Source organism: Pristis pectinata, chromosome 11 (genome assembly GCF_009764475.1).
Source record: "Pristis pectinata isolate sPriPec2 chromosome 11, sPriPec2.1.pri, whole genome shotgun sequence".
Lineage (NCBI taxonomy): Eukaryota > Metazoa > Chordata > Chondrichthyes > Rhinopristiformes > Pristidae > Pristis > Pristis pectinata.
In genome coordinates this window covers 31,023,890-31,051,057 of record NC_067415.1, presented here as the reverse complement: position 1 = coordinate 31,051,057, position 27,168 = coordinate 31,023,890, and the positions used below count along the sequence as shown (strand labels likewise).

Below are 27,168 nucleotides of genomic sequence, written 5' to 3'. Positions count from 1 at the left end.
GGGACCGTTCCGAGTCATACGGAATAACGGATCCACTTTTATTTTGGACATTGGAGGCAGGGAACAGGTTTTCACGGTGGACCGCCTCAAACCGGCCCATTTGGATCTGCAACAGCCTGTCGAGGTTGCCACGCCGCGACGCAGAGGCTGCCCCCCTAAGCGGCAGCTGGCACAGCCCACGGACCTTGGGGACTGTCTCGCCGGTTCTGGGGGGGTTGTGTGGCGACTCACCGTCTAGTCGGGCGAACCGGCTCGGCAGTCGAGTCGCGCGGCGTCGGAGCGACGAGGCCCAAGATGGCGGCGGGCCTCGTCTTTCTGAGCGACGGGGAGAACCCGCGCGCGGGAAAGTCCTGATGACGTAGGACTTACGTCATTGCCGGTTGTTTTGGGCGGGAACATTCTCCCTTAAAGGGCCCGCGCAAGGCGGGAAAATAAACCAGTTCTGTTTGGCAATCCTCCGAGTAGAGTCTTGTTTTATTCCGCGGTAGCAACCGCTACAATACGAAGTATTGCAAATGATGATAATTTACCATTTAGTGGCTTATAAATTCCTTCGCAAAACACTGGGGGGGAAAAAAAAGAGTTAAAAATTGGTCTAACCAAGATTAGTAATATTGCACATTTCCAGACTTGGCATCCAGTGGGAAATTTCTGGGCTGGTGCCTGCAGTGTAATCAAGTGCTTGAAATAAAAATAGAAAATGCTGGAATCATTTAGCAGGTTAGATAGGATCTGCAGAAAGAGAAACGAAGTTAACATTTTGGGTTGAAGACACTTCATTTGAACTTGTCATATCAAGTGCATGTTCTCATTGCAATGTGCTCTTCAGAGAAGGCAAAGTGTCGAAGCCAATTAAGTTTACAATATGAAACTTGTAATATGTTACTGTTGGGCAAAGCTGTTAATTTCAATCCCAGTACAAGTTCTCGATCTATATTTTCTGTGTGATGTAAGATGGATGCAAAATCTTATTCATTGCCTGTTCCCAAATGGAGATGGTTATCTCCTGTGGGTTTTAATAAATTCTGTTGATTGTTGATTTTTTAAAAAGAAAATGGCCTATGTGTTTTTAAAAATGTTGATTTACTTTTGTTTCAGACAAATCAATACTTAGCCTCAAATTTTTGAAGATTTGAGGCTTACTTTTTTTATAAAAAGTCATACTAATTATTTGATTCTTTTATTGGATAACATTAATATAAAAATTGGGGTAAAAATACTAAAGAGGCTATATCCTCATTAGCAGCAATAACTTGCACTTACTGTGGAAAATCCCAGCAAGAAATAGAATGGAAGGAGGGTATCTTTGAAAGATGAACGTGAGTGTCAATTGATCTCAATCCCTGCAGTTCCCAAAGACCTTCACATTTTTCAATTTGAAGTTTTTATTCAATTGCCTTTTGAAAGTTTTTACTAAATCTGCTTCTGTCACCCTTTTCAGGATGTGCATTCCAGATCACAAAAATTCAACAAGAAGCCCTTGTGTTGGTTCCATCCCTTCAGTCTTTGTCCTTCAGTTGCTAAAACTGGAGATCATTTCTGCTTATTTACTCTATCAGATTACTTCATGAACACCTCTGTTACATTTTGAAATTTTCTTTTATCATCTTTCTCCCCTCAAATGTGTCTGTTCACTCCTCCCCTATCCCTACATATCTCTTTACTCTGCTACCTCTTTGCTTTTCTCTGTGTGGCTTGATTCTGTGCATTCTATTTCTTATTCTCTCTTTCATTCCTACCAAATTACAATTATTCCATCTATCCTGAAGGTATTGGTTTATTATAGTCACTTGTACTGAGGTACAGTGAAAAGCTTCTCTTACAAACTGATCGTACAGGTCAATTCATTTACACAGTGCAGTTACATTGAGTTAGTACAGAGTGCATTGATGTAGTACAGGTAAAAACAATGACAGTACAGAGTAAAGTGTCACAGCTACAGAGAAAGTGCAGTGCAATAAGGTGCAAGGTCACAACAAGGTGGATCGTGAGGTCATAGTCCATCTCATTGTATAAGGGAACCGTTCAATAGTCTTATCACAGTGGGGTAGAAACTGTCCTTAAGTCTAGTGGTATGTGCCCTCAGTCTCCTGTATCTTCCACCTGATGGAAGGGGAGAGAAGAGAGAATGCCCCAGGTGGGTGGGGTCTTTGATTATGCTGGCTGCTACACCGAGACAATGAGAGGTAAAGAGATGAGGCTGGTGTCCGTGATGTGCTGGGCTGTGTCCACAACTCTCTGCAGCTTCTTGCGGTCTTGGGCAGAGCAGTTGCCATACCAAGCTGTGATACATCCAGATAGGATGCTTTCTATGGTGCATCGGTAAAAGTTGGTGAGTGTCAAAGGGGACAAACCGAATTTCTTTAGCCTCCTGAGGAAGCAGAGTCGCTGGTGAGCTTTCTTGGCTGTGGCATCTACGTGATTTGACCAGGACAGGCTGTTGGTGATGTTCACTCCCAGGAACTTGAAGCTGTCAACCCTCTTGACCTCAGCACCGTTGATGTAGACAGGTGCATCTACGCTGCCCCCTTTCCTGAAGTCAATGACCAGCTCTTTAGTTTTGTTGATGTTGAGGGAAAGGTTGTTGTCATGATGCCATTCCACTAAGCTATCTCCTTCCTGTACTCCGACTGAGAGTACGTATCTCCGTTTGAGATACGGCCTACAACAGTGGTATCATCTGCAAACTTGTAGATGGATTTAGAGCAGAATCTTGCCATACAGTCGTGCGTGTATAGGGAGTAGAGTAGAAGGCTGAGGATGCAGCCTTGTGGGGCACCAGTGTTGAGAATAATCGTGCCAGAGGTATTGCTGCCTATCCTCACTGATTGCGGTCTGTTTGTTAGAAAGTCAAGGATCGAGTTACAGAGGGAGGTGTTGAGTCCTAGGTCTCGGAGTTTGGTGACAAGCGTGCTTGGAATTATTGTATTGAAGGCAGAGCTGTAGTCAATAAACAATAGTCTTAAAGTATGTGTCTTTACTGTCCAGATGCTCCAGAGCTGAGTGTAGGGCCAGGGAGATGGCATCCGCTGTAGACCTGTTTCGCTGATAGGCGAATTGCAATGGGTCCAGGTTGTCTGGTAGGCTGGAGTTGATGCGTGCCATGACCATCCTCTCAAAGTACTTCATGATGGTTAGAGCCACTGGTCGGTAGTCATTGAGGCATGTTACCTTGCTTTTCTTTGGTACAGGAATGATAGTGTTCTTCTTAAAACAGGAGGGAACCTGAGATTGAAGCAGGGAGAGGTTGAATATGTCCGCAAATACTTCTGCCAGCTGATCAGCACAAGATCTGAGCACGTGGCCTGAGACACCATCTGGGCCAGATGCTTTCCTCATATTCACTCTCTGGAAGACTGATCTTACGTCCCCCACTGTGATCACAGGTTCAGCTGCGTTGGTGGCTGTCAGGGTGGATGGTGACAATCCACTTCCCTTTTGTTCAAAACACGCATAGAATGTGTTAAGTTCATCAGGAAGGGATGTGCTGTTGTTAGCTATGCAGCCCGACTTCGTCTTGTAGCCTGTCATGGCATGTAAGCCCTGCCATAACTGGCAGCTGGTCAGAGACTCTACTTTGAGTTGGTATTGTCTCTTGGCATTCCTGATAGCTTTTCGAAGGTCATACCTCGATCTCTTGTACAGATCAGGATCACCAGATTTGTGTGCAGCAGTCCTCTCCTTCAGTAGGGAGTGGATCTCCTGGTTCATCCATGGTTTCCTGTTTGGGAACACCCATATTGTCTTCTCTGGTACACAGTCCTCCAGATAAAGTCTGTGATGGTCGTGGCATACTCATCAAGGCTGGCAGCTGAGTCTTTAAACATGGACCAGTCCTCTGTCTCAAAGCAGTAACGTAGGAGCTCATCTGCTTCCTCAGACCAGCACTGCACGACTCTCTGTACTGGATCCTCCTGTTTCAGTTTCTGTTTGTATGCAGGGTGAAGGAGTACAACCTGGTGGTCTGATTTCCCAAAGTAAGGACGAGGGGTGGCTTGGAAGGCATCTTTGATGGTTGTATAGCAGTGGCCAAGGGTGTTGGCGCCCCTGGTGGAGCAGGAGATGTGCTGACAGTATTTTGGTAACACACTCTTGAGGTTGGCCTGATTGAAGTCCCCTGCGATGATGAAGAGGGCCTCAGGGTATCCTGCCTCAAGGTTGTTGACCACGGAGTATAGCTCATTGAGTGCAGGCTTCATGTCCGTCTGTGGTGGGATGTAGACTGCCATCAGGATAGCTGAAGCGAACTCCCTTGGCAGATAGAATGGTCGACACTTAATGTTGTGTATCTCAGTATGGGACTCTGACTAATGAGTTTTTTTTCATTCATGCCATGAAAATTATAATTGCACTTTTTAACTTAAGTAATTTCATCATTTATTTTTCATTTGTTTTAAATCCACTTTCAAAGTGACTGTTGTGTATATTTATTCTTTCAGGATGGAATCTCTGTTGCTAGACCAATGACAGCAGTGCGTGCAGCAGGCTATTCTTCTTCAGTCTACAGAGGTTTGTTCACAATGTTCCACAGAATAATTATGAACTGAAGGGACATTCAATTTATTAGCTTATCCAGGCAAAACAATATTAAATTTGCTAACTGCAGTATGCAATGAATCCTTAACAAATTCCAGAATATTTACTTCTGTGACATCTGGGAATGTGCTGATCCTTGTTTGTGTGAATTGGAACTTTCCAATGTTGGTCCTAAGTTTACCTTTTGATAATTTAAAGTGACTGCACCTCCCACCCCTCATCTTGTTCCAGTCTCTCAGTCTCTAGATTTACCAATTCCAAACTGTTTCCAATCTTGTACTCCTCTGTAAGATCACCCCTCAAACAAACTTGTATTAGGTTTCCAAATTTAAAGTATTACTCAGAAACAGAAATGATCTTAACTCTGATCCTGGGGTCACTCTTTCACCTCTCCATACAGTTCCAGTGTAATTGCTCTCATAGTTAATACAATTTATATGTACCTTGGCCAATTAATTTTTTTTTACCATGGCTTTCTGGATACATTATAACTTTAAGCATAACTAACCACTCTATGCATGGTATGTTCATAAAAGGATCCAGCACAAAAATTGTATTAATATTTTAGCCTGTTTTGTATAATGTAAGAGTAACAAATTTTGCTGAGAATAAGTTTTTTATCTTAAAAGTAGTTGTTTTTAAGTTTTAATATTTTAATTACTTCAGGGTCTGCATTTGATCCACTTGGGCAATCAAGAGGGCCTGCTGCTCCTCTTGAAACAAAGAATGAAGACACGTAAGTTAAAAATGCAAAACTGCTTCACCATGTGTATCTTAACTTAGAAAGTTTCTCTGATTCATCTTTTTTCAGGATATAGTCCTTGCTGTCAAGGCTAGCATTTATTACCTGTGTCTAATCATCCTAGTGAATCAACTTATTTAATGCTTGTTTACTGAATCCTTGATTAGGTTTTAAATTTTATTAATCATTAATATTTAATAAGTATTCACTGAATAATACAGAAAGCCTTTGTAACATTTGAGTAGATTTTTCATCTTACTACTTGGGCTTAGTGGATCATCTGGATAAAATGCACCAAGAAAATCAATCAAGGTAATCATGTGGCTGATATTGTACCTGCTGCTTTTTTTTTACCATTTATGAGGAAATCGGGCATGTTTCTTTATTGGCCTGCATTTCTTCCTCACTATGCTATTCAAATAATATTCAGTGGCTAGGCAATAAATGGGACAAAATTGAGTTGATTAAACTTTTTTTACACTCTTTGAATGGTTGCATTTTTGCTTCTGAATCCTATTCCAGAGATTTGAGCACTCAGTTCCAGAACTTAATGACTCTCTCATTGAAGTCTAAAGAATAATTACAAACAAAATAACTGGTTGATCAATCTGGTTGAATTCTTTGTGCATTATTTGCTTGGTTTACTTTATTGTCTACAGTATTTTGTGTTCTGTACACAACATAACTATGCAGAAATGTAAAACGTGTATGGTACTATCCTGATAATGGAATCTAATATTAAGAGGATAAATTATTTCCATTTATTAATATTATAGAATAAATGCAATATAGGTTTATATGTAGGTAAATATACTTGCTGCTGGAAATTATGCCAATGCATTTGGTCAGGAGGAATGATAGCACATCTTTTTGCTTCCAATGCCCCATTGGTTTATTTGCAATTTTCCAATGGTTATAATTAATTGCTGTTAGGTTTCTTTGATTATTTTCATTTAATCACATGGTCTTGAAGATTTTTCTGAATATCTGTTTAAAAACAAACATATAGGATTAATCATTTTTTTTGGGCAACTTGCTCAAAGCAGCAATTAATGCAGGAGATCTTTAGTGGTTGCAAATTATTTTCTTATCATTAAAGTTTAATTACTGTATTTCCCCTGTAATCTTTTTCTAGGCCAGAAGAAAAAGTTAAGAATTTGGAAAAGACTGTGAATGAGTTGATCGAAGAAAGTTGTATTGCTAATGGGCGTGGTGACCTACAGTTGGTAAGTATCTTGCCTGTTAAACTTTTCTACAGATAAGCAACGTTGATGGGAGAAAAAGGCAAATTGATCCATTAAACTAGCTTACATGTGGATTAGAGCTTTTCGATTAGAGAAATTCCATCCTACCTTTCATTTCTCTAATGTCAATGAATGAAAAAAGTATTCTGGCAATTTTCCCAACACAGGAGAGCACAAAATTCTGTATTTAATGCTGTGAGATATGTCCTGAATAATAGACCAATAGTTCTAGACATGATGTGATATGATTTAACAGTAAAGATTTGTTTTCTCATTGATAGTATTTCCATCTCTTATTCAGATTCTGCTGTACAAGTTCTGCATATGAACTTGAGTAATGCAATAAATGAAATATTGCATCATAAGCAGTCTTTCACACAACACTTCAAACCAGGGCCTCATGTCTGTTCAGCTGAATGAAAATAGTCAAAATTTATCCTAATCCAGCACCATCAAAATATATTTTAGAATCTTGCTTTACACATTCATTACCATTTGCCTACAGAACTATGGTGACTACACATCAGAAGTATTTCATTGACTCTGAATGATTTGAGACCTGAGGGTGTGAAAAGTGCTATATAAATGCTAGTTCATTACATAAATGTTTTTATTATACATGAGATTTAATGCAAATAATACAAACATATTTCTTCATAGTGACTTGCACTCCTCTCCCATCATTGTGCTGTTCAAGTGCTTAAGCAACAACATAAATTGCTAACATAGCACAGAACAAAAGCAATTCCATTCATTTCTCTACAAAATCAGCATTTCCATTGGTCTTCCTGTTAGCTCACTTGAGCTAAGGCCAGTGGTATGCAACCCCATCAGGACAGCCTGGTTTCATGTCTACAGTGTGACCTGACTGCTGTGATACAAAATGTCCCAAAATATTTTACAGATGTAAAAACACTGGGTGCTGAGTTATCCTAAGATGAAAAAAACAGTGGAACCAGTGTCATTCCCTGCGGCGGACCACAGGTCACAGCCCACCAATCTGAAAAACAACACTCCACTACCACCCTCTGACCTCTTCCACTAACTCAATTTTATATCCAATTGGCTAGCTCATCCTGGATCCTATGTGACCCAACTTTTGGAACAAACCTACCATAAAGGACCTTGTCAAAGGCCTTGCTAAAGTCCATGTAGACGACATCTACTCTCCTGCATTCATCAATCCTCTTGGTCACCTCTTCAAAAATCTCAATCAGATTTGTGAGTCACTATTTCCCATGCACAAAGCTATGCTGACTATCCCTAATCAGTCCTTGCCTTTCCAGATATGGGTAGATGCTGTCTCTCAGAATCCCCTCCAGGAAGTTTCTCACCACTGATATTAGGCTTGCTAGCCCATCATTCCCTGGCTTGTCCTTGCAGCCCTCCTTAAATAAAGGCACAATGTTAGCCACCCTCCAGTTTTCCAGCACCTCCTAAATGGCTAATAATGATACAAAATCTCTGACAGGGCCCCAGCAATTTCTTCCCTACCTTCCCACACCGTCCTAGGATACACTTGGTCAGGTCTTGGGGAGTTATCCACATTTATGTGCTTTAAGACTGCCAGCATTGTAATGTGGATATGTTCCAAGACATCACTATTCTCTTCCCTGAATTCCCTAGCTTCCCTGACCTTCTCCATGGTAAATACAGATGAGAAGTACTTACTTAAGATCTCACCCATCTCCTGCAGCTCCACACATAGGCAACCACATTGACCTTTAAGAGGGCCCTATTCTATCCCAAGTTACCCTTTTGCTCTTAATATACTGGTAGAATCTCTTTGGATTCTCCTTTACCTTATCTGCCAAAGCTATCTCGTCTTCTTTTTGCCCTCCTGATTTCCCTCTTAAGTATACACCCATGTCCTTGATCCCAGCTGCCTATACCTGACATATGCCTCCTTTTTCCTGACCAGAGCCTCAATATCCCTTGTGAACCAGAGTCCCCTAATCCTGCCAGCCTTGCCTTTCATGCTAAGAGAAACATGCAATCTCACTTTTAAAAGCCTCCCACTTGCCTTTCCCAAGTCCTCTCCCAATCAACCTTTGCAAGTTCCTGTCCAATGCCATCAAAATTAACTTTGCCCCAGTTTAAGACTTTAACTTATGGGCCAGTTCTATCCTTTTCTAACTACCTTAAAAATAATAGAATTGTGGTCACTGGTCCCAAAGTGCTCCCCTACTGACACTTCAGTCACTTGCCCTGCCTCATTTCCCAGTAGGAGGTCCAGAGTTGCTCCCTCTCTAGTAGGGCCATGTACTTATTGCTTGAGAAAACTTTCCTAGATGCAGAAAAGTTTGCATGTTCTCCCTGTGACCATATGGGTTTCCCCTGGGTAGTCCGGTTTCCTCTCTCATTCCAAGCATGTTGGTAGGTTAACTGGCTGCTATAAGTTGCCCCTTAGTTGTAGGTATGTGGTTTAAAAAAAATTAAAGGGGAATTGATGAACAAATGAGAGAAAATAAGTTGTAGGGTTACAGGGGGAAATAGAGAGACTAATGGGATTGCTCTGTTGGGAGCTGGCAAGAACCAAATGGTGTATATCTGTGTCATAGTAAGTAGGTAAATCCCAATTCCATAATGCATCAATTACAAAATCCCTCCCCTTATTTACAGCTCCTTCAAAAATGCTGTGTCTCCTACTAATGTAGCCACTAATGTACTAATGTGGCTTGTTTGGACATAAGTTCCTGCAAGTGATGAATGCTCCAGTGCAGCCCTGTTTGTAATCTTCTTGGCTGCAGAGCCTTGAACAGAATCAAGCTTGCCCTCTGCTCTCTTGTCTGTAAACTCTTTTGTTCTGCATTATTTTTGTTGTGAAGTAGCATAGCAATATATCCTTGTGCAAGACCTCCAGTAAACCTCAGTTTGAACACTGTTGAGATTTAGTTTCCACATGGTGGGTAACATTGAAGCATTGAGGCTTTAGAAGAGTGGCATTGGAGGGCCAAAACGTGATTTCCCAGTTTAAAGCAGCTTAGTTATCCAAGTTCAATAAATGTGTTTATATGATTTAGGAAGGGGTACATTTATGAACAATCTTATTACTATTTAATAGAGACTTGAATGCGTGTTTGTGTATATGTGTGTGCAGATCATCCATAATTTGGAAGGATCATGCTTACAAATTTTGTAAAGGCAAAATTAGTTTAGAAATGTAGTGTTTTTTTTTGCCAGTGAATACTAGACACTTGAAAAAAGTTGCTGGTTTGTGCCTGAATACTGATCGCTAAACTCCACTTGAGGTGGAATAAAAACAAAATGCTGGAAACACTGAGCAAGTCAGGCAGCATATGTGGAAAGAGTTAATGTTTCAAGTCGAAGACCACTCATCAGATTTCCAGCATCTGAAGCTTTTTTTGATTTGTTTTCCTTTTGAGGTGGTGTTCGTCTTGTGTAGGAGCTGGGTAGTCTGCTGAACAATTTTGTTTTTTTCCCCCCAAGGACAGCAGTTTTCCAGATTTTTAAAAAAAAAATCCTTCTCACTAAAGAGTCAAGAATTTCAATTGTGTGTTTTTTTTTCCCCACTCCCAACTTAATTTGGGGTGGGTGGAGAGTGAATGTTTGAGATGAATAGGTATCACAACTGATGGAATGGAATAGATGGATCCATAGATCTTTCCCCTTGCATAATATTTGGTATGTTTGAACATTTCTCCCATTTGCCAAAAGTCTCCACTCTTGAATCATTTACCAGTGTGTCTCTATCTGGTGGATTATGAGTGTTTGAAATACTACTTGGATCAGACTATCCTTTTTATTTTAAGTTCATTTTTAACATTGTAGAAAAATCCAGATCTTTATAGTACCTAGTAAATAAAGAATTTGAAACTCTTGCAAAGTCTGTTAAATTTTCAGTCATTTTCTTTTAGATATTTGGATTAAAACTTTGAAATTGTATGCTAATCTTTTACATTGATTCAGGCATTAGAAAAAGCAAAAGAAGCGGGGAGGAAAGAAAGGATGCTGGTGAGACAGAGAGAGCAAACAGCATCTGCAGATCACATCAATCTGGATCTTACTTATTCAGTGAGTTGGATATTGAATGACTACTATTTCCTTAAGATGTACTTTAAGATTAAAATCTAGCTCAAGTTTTAATGCACACTGCTTTTTACTAGAATAATAGAATGCATGCATTTAATCAAACATTTAAGAGCAACTTCAACTACTGAAGCTATTGATACTTGGATAACTCCACTCAGAGTGGCAAGTACCTGGATTGCACTGCCTGAGAGTGGAGTTGAAACTGGATTGTTGACAGCATTTAATAAGTGTTTAGAGGAACACTTGAATCACTTGTGCATAGAGGACTGTGACCAAGTGTTGGATGATGGCACCTGTCCATATTAATACCCATTGGTCAGTGTAGACGAGTTGGTTGTGAATGTCCTGTTTCCATGCTATATGGTTCTATGATTCTAACTTCAGAAGGAATTATATTGAATCTATCTGGTTGTTCAGAAATATACTGTTGGAGTTGTAATAAAGTAAACTGCAAAGATATTTTTGAAAGTATAGTACTTTACAAATGTATTAAAATTTTCCATTATATGTGCTTGTGGATGTATTTTCCATAGGTTCTTTTCAATTTAGCCAGCCAATATGCAGCAAATGACATGTATGCCGAAGCATTAAATACCTATCAGGTGATTGTAAAAAACAAGATGTTCAATAATGCAGGTAGGATCATTTAAAAAAAAGTGTATGTACTTTACTGTATGTCTGGAAAAAAAACCCAAAAAAAATATATACACACATTATCAGCTGTAGTGACAGTCAATGTCATTGTCATGATATGAAACCACAGTAACAGTTGGAAAAACTCAATCTGGGACAAAACAACCTGATTGCCATTCATTGGCCATCTAAGCATTGTCTATCCCCAGCAGCAGGTCATTATATCTGCATTCAATATCATCTACAAAATCTAGTGCAGTGACATATCAAGGGTTTTAATGACATAATTTCCCAAACTCACAACATCTATCGCCTAGAAGGATAAGGCCATTTGAAGGAGACCATCTCTATATTCCCCTTCAAACTGTACACCATCCTGACATGGATATTCATCATCATTGCTGGTGAAAACTCTGGAACACCCTACTTAACTGCAACAGGGATAACCTCGCCATCAGGCCTGGAATGGGTCGTTAAGATGGAAGGGGCAATAAAAATAGACTTTAATTGTTGACATCCATATCCCTTGAGAGAAATTAAGAAAAAGGATCAGTACTGTGTGTGCTGCTGTATTTTGGGATCTAGGAGAGTGAAATTATTGGTATTGAATGTGGCTTCAACAACACCAACAGACTGTTCCTGTGAGACCTGCAGTTGCACAAGAACTAGGGTTCAGATTAACAAATAGAACCACAAAGGTGATAATCTCTGGGTTATTACCTGTGTTTTATGCAAATAAGCAAATTTAGACACATCAGAGAGTTGAGTTAAAGGGTGATTTTTTTTTCATTTTTTAAGAAGACTGGTGCAAGAAACAATAGTTTCTATTCATGTGCACTGGCACCAATACTGGAAGTGGTTTCAATGTGATGCCCTTTACTTGAATCATGCAATCTGATGAGTGGTCATTGAAACCAGTGGCCAAGTAAATTGAATAACCAGGTCTGTAGACAGGGCTGTGTGATGGAAGGTTGGGGAGATGGTATGTGGATAGATAGGTACTAAATAGGAGGAGCAAGAGTCAGGGGTCGGGTTAGGGTTAGAACTTAGAAAGTTAAAGTGAAAGCACAAGGTGATAGTGCAATGCAGAAATATGGTTAATGAGGAGTGGTGTATAACAGGAAGATGCAGAGCATATAATGGTAAGAATATAATTTACATTATATTCTTACCATTATATGCTCTGCCCCTTCCTGCTATATAAATGTAATAAAAAGGGTTAAAAGTAAAAATTAAAGTTTTTTATTTGTAATCATGAAGCATTAGTAACAGAACTAATAGTACAGGCAATGTCCGTGTTACAGTACGGTTGTGTTCCAAGAAAATGGTCCATGTTGCGATTTTCCATAATTCAAAGCTGTGTCATCAGCACATGCATCAAGAAACATGAGTTTAAAAAATAATTTTGTGTTTATTTATTTACTTTTTCACATAAATTCTGTGAGAGAGTATTTTATTCTGTATATCAAATTTTTGGGTAGTGATTTGTGAATTCTGTAATGACGAATTTCGGTTACCCGACTGGCTGTACCGTGGGGTGGCCTGTATAGATAGAGATAAATGGATGTGTTTTCATAGGCATTACAGTGATGTGCTTGCAACGTAAAATTTCCAGGATGTTTGAGATTTCAGGAAATAGCTAGAAAAGAAAATGAAGTAGGTTAGTTTTGACATTAAAGGCTGGCCTTAATGCAGTAGTGAGAAATGATCTTGGCTTAGAAAATCAGAAGCTCATTGGATGGACGTGGGGAAATACAAATGAAAGAAATCGTTGGTGAAAGTAGTCTATAGGCTGCCTAGTAGTGCCTTTACTATTAGTGCTTGGACAATGTATCAATTAAGAATTAAAGGGAGCTTGTAAGGAAAGTAATACAATAATTGTGGGCAACTTTAACCTTCATCGATCAGACAGGTCAAATTGAGGATGAGTTCATGGAATATATTCAAGATACATTCCTAGAACATTGTATTATGGATTCATATTAGAAACAGGCTATTTTAAATCTTGTCTTTTGTAATGGGAAGGGATGAATTCAAGATATCATAGTAAAGAATCCATTGGGAAAGAGTGATGATAACATGAACTTCATATTCAGTTTCAGAGTGACAAATGCAAGTCCAAAAATAGGATTGAAAACTTAAATAAAGCTGCTTACAAAGTTAAGAAGAGAGAATTGGCTAAAATGAATTGGGAAAGTTATATTTAATGGTATGACACTAGAGTAACAATGACAAATCTTCAAAGAAATCTTTCAATATTCTCATGATGATAAATGCCATTGAGGAATAAAGACAATGGGAAATAGGATCCATCCATAGCTAACTAACAAAGTTAAAGATGGCATTGGACTGAAGTGAAATTTACAATATTGCAAAGAATAGTGGTAGGCCAGAGAATTGGGATAATTTTAATAACCAGCAAAGGATGATTGAAAAATTGAAGAGTAAGAAAATAGTATAGGCAAGTAAACTAGTAGGATATAGGAACAGATTGCAAGAGTTTCTATGCATTAAGAAAGGAAGAGAATAGCAAAAGTAAATATTAGTCCTTTAGAACTTCAGTTTAAGAGCAGTAGAGTTCAATATTAGTATTGGTTTATTATTGTCACTTGTACCGAGGTACAGGAATAAAATGATATTGACATTTTAAAATGGTTTCAACATTAAACACATGTTTTGCATCTCTCTTCACACAGAAAGATAATAAAAGCAACTAACAATACTAGGATATAAGGGGGCAAAAGGAAGGGAATAACTTAAAATAAACATTATCCTCACAGAAAAAGTCATAGTCTTACAGCATGGAAATGGGTTCTTTGGCCCCTCTAGTATGTGCCAAACATCAAGGACCCATTTTCACTAATTCGACACTAATCCCATTTTTATTCTCCCAACATTCCTATCAACTGCCCCTGATTCTACCACTCACCCACGCACTGGGGCAATTTACAGTGTTTGGGATATAGAAGGAAATTGGAGCACCCAGAGGATACCCATGCATTCATGAAGAAAGTGTAAACTCCATGCAGACAGCATTGGAGATCAGGATTGAACTTGGGTTGCCAGAGCTCTGAGGCAATAGGTCTATTAGCTGTATCAGTATGCCATCCACCAATATGAATAAGGTGTGACTAATCCCCTGTACCTGACAGCCTGCATCCTGGGTTTCTAAATAAAGTGACTAAAGGGATAGTGGATGCATTGTTTACATTTCATTCAAAAAAAACTGCAAGTCTAACATTGTGTTAGGTAAGTTACTAGAGAGGATTTTGAGGGATAAGATATACATGCATTTGGAAAGATGGGTTGATTAGGGATAGTCAACCTGGCTTTGTGCATGGGAGATCATGTCTCACGAATTTGATTGAGTTTTTTGAAGAAATAGCCAAGAAGGTCGATGAGGGCAGGGCAGTAGATGTCTATAGGGGCTTCAGTAAGGCCTTTGATAGGGTTCTGCGTGGTAGACTACAATGGAAAGTTAGATCACGTGATCCAGGGAGAGCTAGCTAATTGAATAGACAATTGGCTTGATGGTAGGAAGCAGAAGGTGATGGTGAAAGGTTGTTTCCTTGGACTGGAAACCCGTGACTAGTGGTGTTCCCCAGGGGTCGCTGCTAGGCCCATTTCTGTTTGACATCTATATCAATGATTTGAATGAGAATGTACAAGGCATGGTTAGTAAGTTTGCAGATGACACTAAATTAGGTGGTGATGTTGACAGTGAAGATGGTTATCAGGATTTACAGAGGGTTCTTGATCAGCTGGCTAAGTGGGTCGAGGAATGGCAAATGGAGTATAATTCAGATAAGTGCAAGGTGTTGTATTTGGGGAAGGTAGGACTTTCACAGTGAACGGTAGGGCCCTGGTGAGTGTTGTAGAACAGAAGGACATAAGAGTACAAGTACATGGTTTCCTGAAAGTGGCATCAAAGGTTGACGGGTGAAGAAGGATTTTAGCACACTGGCCTTCATCAGTCAAGGGCATTGAGTATAGAAGCTGGGATGTTATGTTGCAGTTGTACAAGAATTTGGTGAGGCCACATTTGGAATATTGTGTTCAGTTTTGGTGACCCTGCTATAGGAAAGATGCCATTGAGCTGGAAAGAGTGCAGAGGAGATTTGAGGATGTTACTAGGACTGGAGGGACTGAGTTATGGAGAGGGGATCAGCAGGTTGGGACTGTTTTCTTTAGAGTGTAGGAGAATGACAGGTGATCTTCTAGAGATGTATAAGATTATGAGGGGCATAGATAGGGTCAATGCACACGGTCCTTTTCCCAGGGTTGGGAAATCAAGAACTAGAGGGAATAGGTTTAAGTTGAGAGGGGAGAGATTTAGTAGGAACCTGAGGGGCAACTTTTTCACGCAGAGGGTGGTGAATATGTGGAATGAGCTGCTCGAGGAAGAGGTTGAGGCATGTACATTAACAATATTTAAAAGGTTTTTGGGCAGTAACATAGATAGGAAAGGTTTAGAAGAATATGGGCCAAATGCGGGCAAATGGGACTAGCTTAGATGTGCACCTTGATCGGTGTTGAGTTGGAGTTGGGCCAAAGGGCCTGATTCCATGCTGTATGACTCAAGTGTAATGTGGAAATGTGAGGTTATCACTCTGGTAGGAATAGAAAAGTGGAATTGTATTTCAATTATGTGAGACCAATGGATGCTGGTGTCTGGAATGACCTGCATGTCCTCAGACAAAAAGTGCATAGGTTAGCACAGAGGTTCAGTAAACCATTAGCAAGGTAAATAAAGCATTGGTCTTTACTGCAAAAGGGATGGAATACAAAACTAGGGAGATCTTGTTACCACTATACAGGGCTTTAAACAAACTATACTTTGGAGTCCTGGATGTAGTTTAGAAGACTGAGAAATGACTTTTATTGAAAGTGTAGTGGCTAGCTACACACTGCGAAACGAAGACACAGAGTCGCTGGTTTGAAATCAGAAGTCGAATGAACGACAGGGGCGCGGTGTGCCTTTAATATCCGAAAACTTCCCGTGCTACAGTTCCCGTGCTGACGTCACGCGCGGGTCACCTGACCTTCCCGTGCGCGGGCTTTCCTAGCCTAATAATAGGGAAGAAGGAGGGCCCCGCGCCATCTTGGATCGTGGCCTCTGACGTTCGCAATGTTGGGAGTTGGTTCGATGCCGGTGCGGTGAGTCACTACAAAACAAGTTTTTTAGGAGGCTTGAAGGAGTAGATTCTGTGAAAGTGTTTTGGGAAAATCGAAGACCAACAATAGTATTCTTGAGCAAAGTATTAGAATGCTAAAATGCACTGCACGCTTGGACAAAACCGGAGGTACCTTCAGTGTACACCTGTCAATGTCTTAGAATGTCAGTGGGGAAAAATAATTAACCCTGAGGCATTTACAGCCCCCATATCATAAAGAAATGCACCTTTTAAGCAGGGAGCACGCTTGGCACTTTTGTAGTCTGTTTTCATCTTTATCTCTAAGTAATCAAATGAATATTTTGTCTAATGAGTGAATCAAAACCAAGAATATGTCACATTAAAATTTGTATTAAATTGGTTAAAAAAGAATACAGAAAAGAATTCAAATGAAGAGTTATGAAGTGTGAATTATGAATCATCAAACACTACCCTAGGATACAACAGGGATAATATCAATTAAAATATTTAAAGGGAACGTTAGATGATATAGGAAGGCATGAATTAAAAAGAGCTGCCCTGCTTAGTAAAATTACGATAGCATGAATTGATTTCTCCTGTTACAAAGTTTCAAAAGATTAAGCATTTTAGTATATGCAAATAGCATTTTAATATCTCTTCTAAATTGTTAAATTTTCTGATAGGTCGGCTTGAAGGTAAACATGGCAAATATTTACTTCAACAAAGGAATTATCCTAGGCAATAAAATTTTATCGAATGGCACTGGATCAGATATCGAGTTCCCACAAGGAGATGAGGTGTGTATGAGTGAAACTAAAATGTTGAAGCAGTTCTTTACCTAACTGCATACCCAGCAAAAATATGTATAGGTTAACTACTTGCTTTATCCAATTTTTCCTCACTGGTAAATGTTGGAAGGTTATTTGACTGTGGAGATCATTGGAGTAAATCTAACTCTGGATGACATGGGCTTTCCGCAAGAGATAGATAACTGAAATAACAATATGAATGGCAGAATCTTGATCTTATTTTCCTTGTAACCTGAGATGTTGAGATCAATTTTAATGCTTCAATTATTGCTTTGGGTCAGATCAGCTAATTCAGCACAGTTCTGAGTTAAATCTTGCATCTTCCAATTTGTATATGACTTAGTGGTGCTTTCAGCCTGCGTTCAATCTGTCTCTTTGACCTGATTTCTCTCTGTGGCTGTATTGTGGAGGGTCGTGGCTGTCACGTGACAACACTGCCCCTACCTGTTCAGATGACAGCACTGCCCCTACCTGGTCGGAAGACACACCACTGTCAATCAAGGTTTGGCTCCACCCCACCCACCAGTGCACACCTGACTATTGGTCTTTTTGAATTACCTGGGCTGGATCCCCCAGCCCTCCAGCACTATAAAGAGTGCCACGTGTGTGGTTCTCTCTCTTTTGTCTCCGAGGGATGCTTTGTTGGTAAGCTTGTGCACTGTTTAAGATAAATTAGTTAGTATCCCTGGTAGCATAGAGCCGTGCCTGCACTGAGTCAAGGGGTGGCAGGTGTCATACTGTTTTTCCTTGATTGTCTGTACCTAGTTCGTTGTGTGTGCGTGTGTATATTTTGCCCCTGTTGCGATTCTCCCAACGCTCGCTATCAAACTGTGCGTGCATGTGTGTGTGTTGTTCCCATTACCATTTTCCCTGGTCTGTCTTTGTAAATAAAATCCTTCCTTGCCAGACTGTGTTCAGAGTCCTTTACTTTCGAGATCCTTCGAATCTGTTCCCTTCACTCATAACAGTGGCTCACTGTCAGAATTTTGGCTTACAACCCTTCTGTGAAGTATCTGATGCTGACACCCTTGTTTCTTACTGGTCAATTTCCTGCCTTCTATATCTTGCACATCATCCAAAATATTTCCACTTCTGTGCTATCCTAAGGCCTGCTCACCCAGCACTCCCAGTTGCGTTAATCTGCATTGGCTCCTGTTCCTTGAACAATTCTGATTCATCCCAGCAATACTCAGAAATTTTCTTTTGAAGTACTTTGCCTTTCTATATCCCACTTCTGACTGAAGACCAAGTCGCTTCCTAATATCTCCTTCCTAATATCTATCATGTTCTATTTAGGAGCAATTTTATTAGACAATTCAGGAGATGTTTCTATTTAAAGTATGTTTATAGAAATGCAAATTTTCTCAAAATTGGCATCCCAACCTACAATATACTGTATATCTATATCTTGTATTCGGGTAGTATGGAATGGAGATTGATACAAGAAAACAATTTCATCTGTTGACTCTCATTTTCAGCCAATGCATGTGGATGTCTACAATGAAGTGGAAATTGTGTTGACAGCTGAATGTAAAGGCATATAAATGCCATAATCAATGGAATATCAAGTCTCTACTTCATTATTTAGTTGATTGTAGAACTTAGTTTAACCAAGGATACACAGTGAATGTGAACAAACAATGATTTTTATTTGTTGTGTCATATTCAGTGTACGTCGGAGTTAGTTTTTATGTATGGATATGTTTATAAAATTAGGGTGGCAATTTTTTTTCTTAGATTTGCTTTAAGTTATTATTTTAAAAAGTCTTGAACTTACCAAGTACATTCTTAATTGCCTATTAAATTTGCAGCACTCTACCTTTTGTAAGAATACATGATGCTGCTGCAGTTATTGATGATTATGGGATGATTATATTCTTTATAGAATGGAATAACTTGCAATTAGTAGCACTTTTATTGCAGTAATAAAATTGCAGTTGATATTTGAAAGGAGTGTTATCAAACAAAATTTGACACTGAGGAGTACAGATAACAAGCATACTCAGATAGGTGGGTTTTAAGAAAATCTTGACAGAAGGCTAGAGGGGCAGAGTAACTTTGGAGAAAGGGTTCCAGCACAAAGAGTAGATCCCCATTGGTTGAGTGAGAAAAATCAAGGATTTGCTGGAGCCAGCATTAGAACACAGAGATATTGCAGGATTGAAGAGCTTAGAGGTTTTACTATTTATTTCTGGGATGTGTACATCTATTGCTATGCCAAATTTTCCTTGAGAAGCTGCTGGTAGTCTGCCATTTTGAGCTATTGTAGTCTGTGTGTTAAGAATGCTGTTAGATTGGGAATTCCAGGAACTTGTTCCTGCTTTGAGGAATGAATTGTGATATATGTCCAAATTAGTATGGTGTGTGACTTGGAGGAGATATCCTGTCTTCCTGTTGCTTTAAGTGTTTTGGGTGGTAGATGTCTCAGGCTTGTATAGCCATAGTGAGATGCAGCAGTACATGTAGTAGTTGGAATATACTACAGCTGCAGTGTAGCAATGGTGATAGGAGTGAATATTTAAGTTGGTGGATCAGGTGCTGATCAGGTAAGTAGCTTTGTTCCTTGTGGTGTTTATTTCCTTGAGTGAAATTATTTTGATTTTTTTGGGTGTTGTCTCAGCCTCATTCATCCAGGCCATTGGCAAATATTTATTCATACTCCAGATTTGTCATTTGTAAGTGGTGGAAAGACATTTGGGGATATGGGTGAATATCAGGACATTAAATCATTTACTGTAGGGTATCCAGCTTCTGACTTGTTCTTGTATCTACCGTATTTGTGTAGCTTGCTCAGTTAAGTTTCTGGTCAATGTTGATACCACCACAGGATGTTGATATTAGGTGATATGATGCAGTAATGGCATTGAATGCCAAAGGAATGTGGTTGAGCTCTGATACCTAGACTGTCATATCCTGGTACTTGTGTGGCAAAATATTACTACCATTTTATCAACCTATGCCTCAATCTTGTTTTCCGGTATTGTCTGTCCTGCTAATACCCTGGATTAATTTTGGTGGAGTCTGGAACTTCAGCTATTAGATACAATTCTGTCAGGTTGTCGCATGACTAGACTCCATGATACCATTTCCAATTTTGTCTGAATTCCTTGGATGTTAGTGAAGGTTTGCAACACAGAAGGAGGCCATTGTGCCTGTGCCAGTCAAGTTAAATCAATCTACCTCATTCCATCATTCAGCACTAGATCCATAGATCTGCAGACAATGACTTTTCAAGTACATGTCCAAATAATGATAAGAATTTTAAAATTAAGATTTGCTGGACTAAGAACCAATTTAAATCAGTGAGTGCAAGAGTGAATGGGCTTTAGGTCATGCTAGGACAGGAGCAGCAAGCTTTTGGGCTTGCTCAAGTTTATGGAGCATACAATATAGGAGACTGGGAGGGAGTACATTAGAATAGTAAAACCTACAGAAAGCAGAGTCAAGATTTTAGCAGCACACATAGGAAAGTAGAGCTGTGCAACAATCTATGGGTGGTGATTGTGCAGATATTTTATGGAAACCTTTCCCAGGAATCAAAAATGATTCCTGGAATGCAAACAGTCTGGATTTGGCTTGGTTAACTGTCTAGAAGAGGATGGTTTCAGTGGCAAGGGAAGACATCCCTGATGGAGACCACAGACAATTGCTTCAGCTTTCCTAATAATTGAACCAAACTTCTCATCTAGTGATGATGTCAGCCAAGCAGCTGACAACTTAGAAGCTGCAGATAAGTCAAAGCAACCTCCTTGATACTATACTTCCTGATTGCTATTTTAAACAGCAATTATAACTTAATGTCAGGTACAAACTTCTGGCTAAATACAAGATTTTATTTTGTGTAGTAATCTTTTTAAGCTCTTACAGGTTAGTATATGCAATATTAAATGGTAATTTAATGTTGATTGTTACTTGTTCATAACTTATTATGTTTTTGCATATCACAATATTTCTTTTGAATAGGATTAAAATAATGCAGAACATTGGAGTTGTTTTTGTCAAAATGGGACAATACTCTGATGCTATTACGTCCTTTGAGCATATTATGAGCGAAAGCCCAAATTTAAAAACCAGCTTTAATCTTATTCTGTGCTACTTTGCTATTGGTGATCGTGAAAAGATGAAGAAAGCATTCCAGAAACTGATAGTGGTCCCGCTTAGTATTGATGAAGATGACAAATACATTCCACCAAATGTAAGTAAGATGAGTATTGAACAGTAATAAGGTGTTGAATGTATGCTGATTATCTGTATAAACTGACTGGGAATGCATTGTACAAAATCAAAATTAATATGAATATAGAAAATTGTAATAATATCTTATTATTATTCAAGATTTTATTTGTGAGCTAAACTGGACATTTGGCCCTACTTATTTTAAGTAGTATTGCTGTGGTAGTAATAACTAATATTTGCCAATATCTGTAGAGCTATTAATTTGTGTACCATGAGGAAGGAAATATTACCATGATTGTTTCATTGTCAAAGGGAATAACAAAGATTACTCATTGTCAAAATGTTTTAGAAATCACTTTGGAGAAACTACATAGGCTTTACGAATCATTTAATAGTTTTAGTCATGTAAATGCAACACAGTTTACTCAGGATAACTCGGTCATTTTTTAATTCAAATTCTCCAGTAATTGGAAAACACAAATTAACAGAGGAAATTAGTTTTCAATAATGGACAAATAATTTGAGCAACTGCATGCATAATGACATATATAATCTGTGAGTTAAAATGCTGTTGCTTTGCTAATGACATCAGGCTGAGCTTTGCTTTAAATGGTATCCCTCCATGCCCTATTCCACAATGTTAAATTGGTAGAGGATCAGAACAAATCAAGAATACTGCTCTTTCTGTCCCACCATTTGAATTCCTCAACTACATTGTTCCTGCAAGTGTTAAAGAGGGGGATCAGGGGGGTTCTGCTAGGGTGGGTCCTGTTTAAAATCTACATTGTGCTTTCTATGGTTGAATGCTTCTGTCTTTATAAAGCAGCAAATTTGCAGCTGTGAGTGATGCAGTGGGATGTTTGCTGATATTTGAGCGAGTTGAATGTACTGTGAAACTAGAGGACAAATGGTAATGAGTGATTTCAAATTCAAGTTACCGACTGTGGAAGTCAAGCTATGGAGGCTTTTGGCGTCTGCATGCATGATTAAATGCTGCCAAGCAGTTGTTTGGATTAATTAGATCTCCTTTGAGACCCCATGCCTTTTCTTAAAACAGCTGCTTAAGTGCATTTGTTTCATAGGTCAATTGTATTCATGTTACAGGAAAAGCCCTTACAGCACTTGCATCTTAAATTTTGAGTTCTGTGAATGCTAAGTTTAGAATTATTGACTGATTTTAGTCTTGAACCCTTGAGTCCATGCACTTCATTATTGCAGTACCAATTTATGACTTGCATAACAAAGAAAAGGGAGTGAGCATATTTATTTACCGATATTTTTCTTCTTCTCATTGTTAACTCATGCTCTTTAGATGCAGAGCATGGGATGATGGATCAGAATGCTTCTTTTGCTTTCATAATTTGCATGGATTCAGTACTGGTAGATGCAGACTGTCTATTCACTCAATTTTTAGAATCCTTAAATTTCCTTGTGGTGATCGATAAATGGACAGTAGATATTGGGTGTATAAGTGGAAATATTAGAAAATGATGTGAGTTATTTGCCTGGTCTGATCAGTATGAAGCCTATTCTGAGACTATTTTACAAGCAAATCTTTCTCCTACACCTCTCTTTTCCCACAAGAGATGTAATTTATTCATTTGACATTCTATCTGTTCCTATTCCTGTTTTGATTGTTCCTTCCTATTCTAGTTTGCATAGTTTCCTATGTTATTTTATTCTTCGCTGTAAAAGCATTTACCCAGAAATTCATTCCCTGTCAACTAAATGCACTATATAATAACAGCTGTGCATTCCACTCCAATTCCAAATTCAGTTCATTTGACTTCATTGAAACTGAATTTTAGAAGCAGTTTAGAAAGCACTTGTGCTACGCTATAGCCTATTTAGCACTACTGACCAGGGGTGAATTTCTGCACAAATATGTATTTTTCTTAACCCTTTACTGGGTTCTCTGTTGGTCACCAATTCAGTGATTCTTAAAAATTGACTTGATTAAAAGTACTCTCAGATCAAAACTTTATTTTATAAGCTAGCATTCTATATATACTGACAAAATATTAGTCCTCCCTGCAGTAAATGCTGTGGGGAAATTGGGATAATTGGCATTTTTAGAAGTGTGGTATGCACATGTAGGTCATAATAGAACAGGTATCACATTAGTACCTGCAGTGCACTCTCACTGTAAGTATAGAAACCCAGCAGATCATGACATTAATCAGTGTGGAGTACTGATTTGACATAGTTCCGCCATTTTGGAGCTTGGCACTCCTTTAACTTTGTATGACAATGCATGTATTAATCAGCAGGAAAGATTCTCTCACCCTCCACACCACACCACCCCCCCACCGCCCTATACTATTTAAAGGAATCAGCAGCTGTTTATGGTTGGTTGTTACTGATTTCTCCTGGCTGTTGTACCTTTGGGAACACCTTTAAGCCAAAGTGTTGAGGGATGGGTTTTCATATCTGGGTCTCACATGGAAAAATGAGATGTCTGTTTTCCAGTAAGGATACCCTTGCTGAAATTTGCCACCTGCTGCAGCACCAACTTCTAGTGAGCCATGGACCACCTTGCTGGAGACAAGGGGACCATGGCATTGCATTATTTACAACATCTCATAGTTTTCTGTCCAATCTTGTGTAAAAGAGGCCACTGAGGTTCTTATTCAAGGAGAGCTAACTACATTAATTGGAACTGAATGCAATCAATTTTAATAGAAAAAACAATACTAGGAAAATGACCACGATTGACGATAAGTCCCCAGGGCCTGATAATCTACATCAGAGACTACTTAAGCAAGTGGCTCTAAAAATAACAGATCCATTTCTGTCATTTTCCAAGGTTCTATAGACTCTGGAATAGTTTCAATGGATTGGAGGGTAGCATAACTCCACTACTTTTTAAAAAAAGGTGGAAAAAAATGGTGAAATGTAGGCCTGACAATGCGTTGTGGGTCTTGTGCTGGAGACCATTATATAAAAATAAATGTGACAGCAGCAAGCTTAGAAAACAATAACAAAATCAGGCAGACTCATTTTTTGAGGAAATAAATAGTAGAATAGATAAGGCAGGACCTGTGGATGCATTTAGACATTCAGAAAGCACTTGTTGTTTTCTTTACCATCCAGCATGAATTCCTGATTTGACAGCACTTGTGCTTTTAGTAATTCCTCAGGATTAATGCACTTTTTTTAAAATACAAACACTCAGGATTGCTTCAGGCCAATATCTTTGTTTCTTGTCAAAATGAATTCTATGGCGAAGTCCAGGGAAAGTGAAAGATCATTGAAACAGGGTGGAGTATTTTTAATTACCTCTCAGTTCTTTCTTACAAGCACAGGCTCAATGATAAACTACTCATTAGTATTCTAAAATTTGCATCCCTGAATTTTCTTCTGACTTAATTATTTTGCTCTGTGATAAGTAGCATTTTATAATTTAGCATGCATCTTTTTCAAATCAAACATGTTTCTTTGAAAACTATTTCCTAATTCTTTAGGATGATCCACATATGAATCTAGTAATTGAAGCTATCAAGAATGATCCACTCAGGCAAATGGAGCGTGAAAGGTAGTGTAAGTCTGTTTTGAAAATTAACATTTTTAAATTTGTTAATTCTGAAATAATGACTGAATTCAATGAAGCCACAGCAAGGTTGTCATTTCAGTATATTTGTTACTTATTCCATATGTTAATAACTTCATATGTATGAGCTGCTCGATGTTTTGCAGAAAACGGATCACAGTCCCATTTATCAATGATTATTTTGTAAATATTTATATATTAATACCACATTCCTGTATAGAAATCATGTACAAAAGTTATTTTGAACGGAAAACAAATGCAAGGCAGTTCACACTTTGAGGAACAAATTTTGTATGGCTTCCTTTTTGAGGAGTTTAGACATGAAATTTAGAAAAACCTTAAGGAACCATTTTGGATTATGCTACAAATGTTTTGGAGATTATATTGTAGAGTCAAAAGTAATTATGTTCTAAAAATATTTAATTCTGCAGGAAAGCAATGGCAGAGAGATTTATTATGACTGCAGCTAAGTTGATAGCACCTGCAATTGAAACATCTTTTGCTGCTGGATATGACTGGTAGGAACAATCAATTCAGTTTAGTACTCTGGACTGATTACTGTAATTAAATAACTGCAAGAAATTGCTATATTGAAAAACCTGAATAAGATGAACATAAATATTTACTCTCAAATACAAGGCATTTGTCCCATCAATATAAAAATTGAATTATTCTCCAACAGAAAAGACACTTGCTAGTAAAGTACTTTGGGATGCTTGATAGTTAAAGTTTCAATATATTGAATTTGTAATTGATGAACTAATTCTGGGTAAAATGCACTTGTGTAATAGATTTTACTATATGTATATAAAGCACAGATCACCAAAATGTGAATAGCAAACCGTGAGTGCTTAAAGTTTGATTAATGCTCTGGATTGGAGCTATAAATAAATCCTGATAACAAACCTTTTAATATTATTCTGCTCAGCCTGGTTACCATTCTGAAATTCCAGCAAACCCAAGAATCTCAAAATCAGAGCTGTGGACCATATTTGGACTGATATTTCAGTTGCACTTTGGTGCATTTTAGCCATGATGGAAAAATTGGACTGGCTGGGATTTCAAACCCATCAATTTTTCAGAAAGTGATGGGTTTGAAATACCCTGCCTGAAAAGATGATGCAGGCAAAAATATTTAACACATTTACAAAATGCTTGGGTGTGCACTTGAAATAATGTAATATAATGTTTATGGACCAAGAACTGGACTGGTGTTTTTCAGGCAGTATGTACACAGTGGGTTGAATAATGTACTCCATGGTAAATTTCTAAAGTATTATGTTTAAAATTCAATAATGCAATGTATTTCTATAAACAATGATTTGAACATATTAGTAGTTAGAAAGCTGATATCCAATTATCATGAGCTTTAATAAAGACTTTTCCTCTCCTACCATGAAGGTCAATGGACATGTTCAGCTAACCAACTCTGCAATAGCCATCCTTAACACAACTTAATCATAATTTGACAATTGTTTGGAATCCTCATCCATAAGTTATTTGAATGTTTAATATGGAAAATAGAAATGATGTACATAAAATATTTTGCAACACAACGTAAATTAGTGGGAAACTAATAGAGGAACATTAACCCTGATGAAGAGCCTTTATATAAAAAAAAGAAACTTATTTTGTGCTCTGGTACTGAGACCTTCACATTGATTCATATACATTCTCCTTGTTCTTCTCCTTCTCTTCCCTCTAGCATGAAGTATGCTATGGGAAGAATCTGGCTTTTAAGTAACTCTCATTTGATCACTACTTTTTGCAGGTGTGTGGAAATGGTAAAGGCTTCCCAATACGTTGAGCTAGCTAATGACCTAGAAATTAACAAAGCCATTACTTACCTGAGACAGAGGGATTTTAACCAGGTATAAGTAACATTGTTATTTCTGTTGAATATTTACAGATTCTCTTCCAAGAGATTTTTGTTTAAATGTTTAAAATTTAATGATTTTTGAAGAATAAAAGTAGTTAAGAATGATCAGTATGCACTACCAATTTTATGTCTTGATCATTTGAATTTTGCTTGTTTATTTTTATGTATAGATTTTATTCCAGGATTATGTGGTAAATGTGGCAATTGTAACTGCTTATTTTCTTATGTCAGGACTGTCATTAAGTTGATAGATTTTTGAGTTGAGTCAAATTCATATAAGCTGTTACTGGTATACTAGGAATGAGATCATGATATAAACACTGGTTATTTTAGCTATTTGATTCCAGTTTGGATTTTGAGCACATTATTTTGACAAAAGTTTGGCAAATTGATTTGCACTTGTGTTGCACA

At 38.3% G+C, this 27,168-nt stretch overlaps 1 protein-coding gene across 1 annotated transcript in view; it reads left to right on the top strand.

The window, feature by feature from the left end:
• Window positions 1–27,168, top strand: part of ift88 (intraflagellar transport 88 homolog) — a 69,400-nt gene that overhangs the window by 15,012 nt on the left and 27,220 nt on the right. The window contains 11 exon segments of the mRNA XM_052025568.1: window positions 4,440–4,509; window positions 5,203–5,272; window positions 6,414–6,504; window positions 10,453–10,557; window positions 11,109–11,211; window positions 17,027–17,077; window positions 17,080–17,140; window positions 21,116–21,347; window positions 24,793–24,863; window positions 25,310–25,396; window positions 26,650–26,749. Of these exon segments, the coding sequence (XP_051881528.1) occupies window positions 4,440–4,509; window positions 5,203–5,272; window positions 6,414–6,504; window positions 10,453–10,557; window positions 11,109–11,211; window positions 17,027–17,077; window positions 17,080–17,140; window positions 21,116–21,347; window positions 24,793–24,863; window positions 25,310–25,396; window positions 26,650–26,749 (1,041 nt within the window).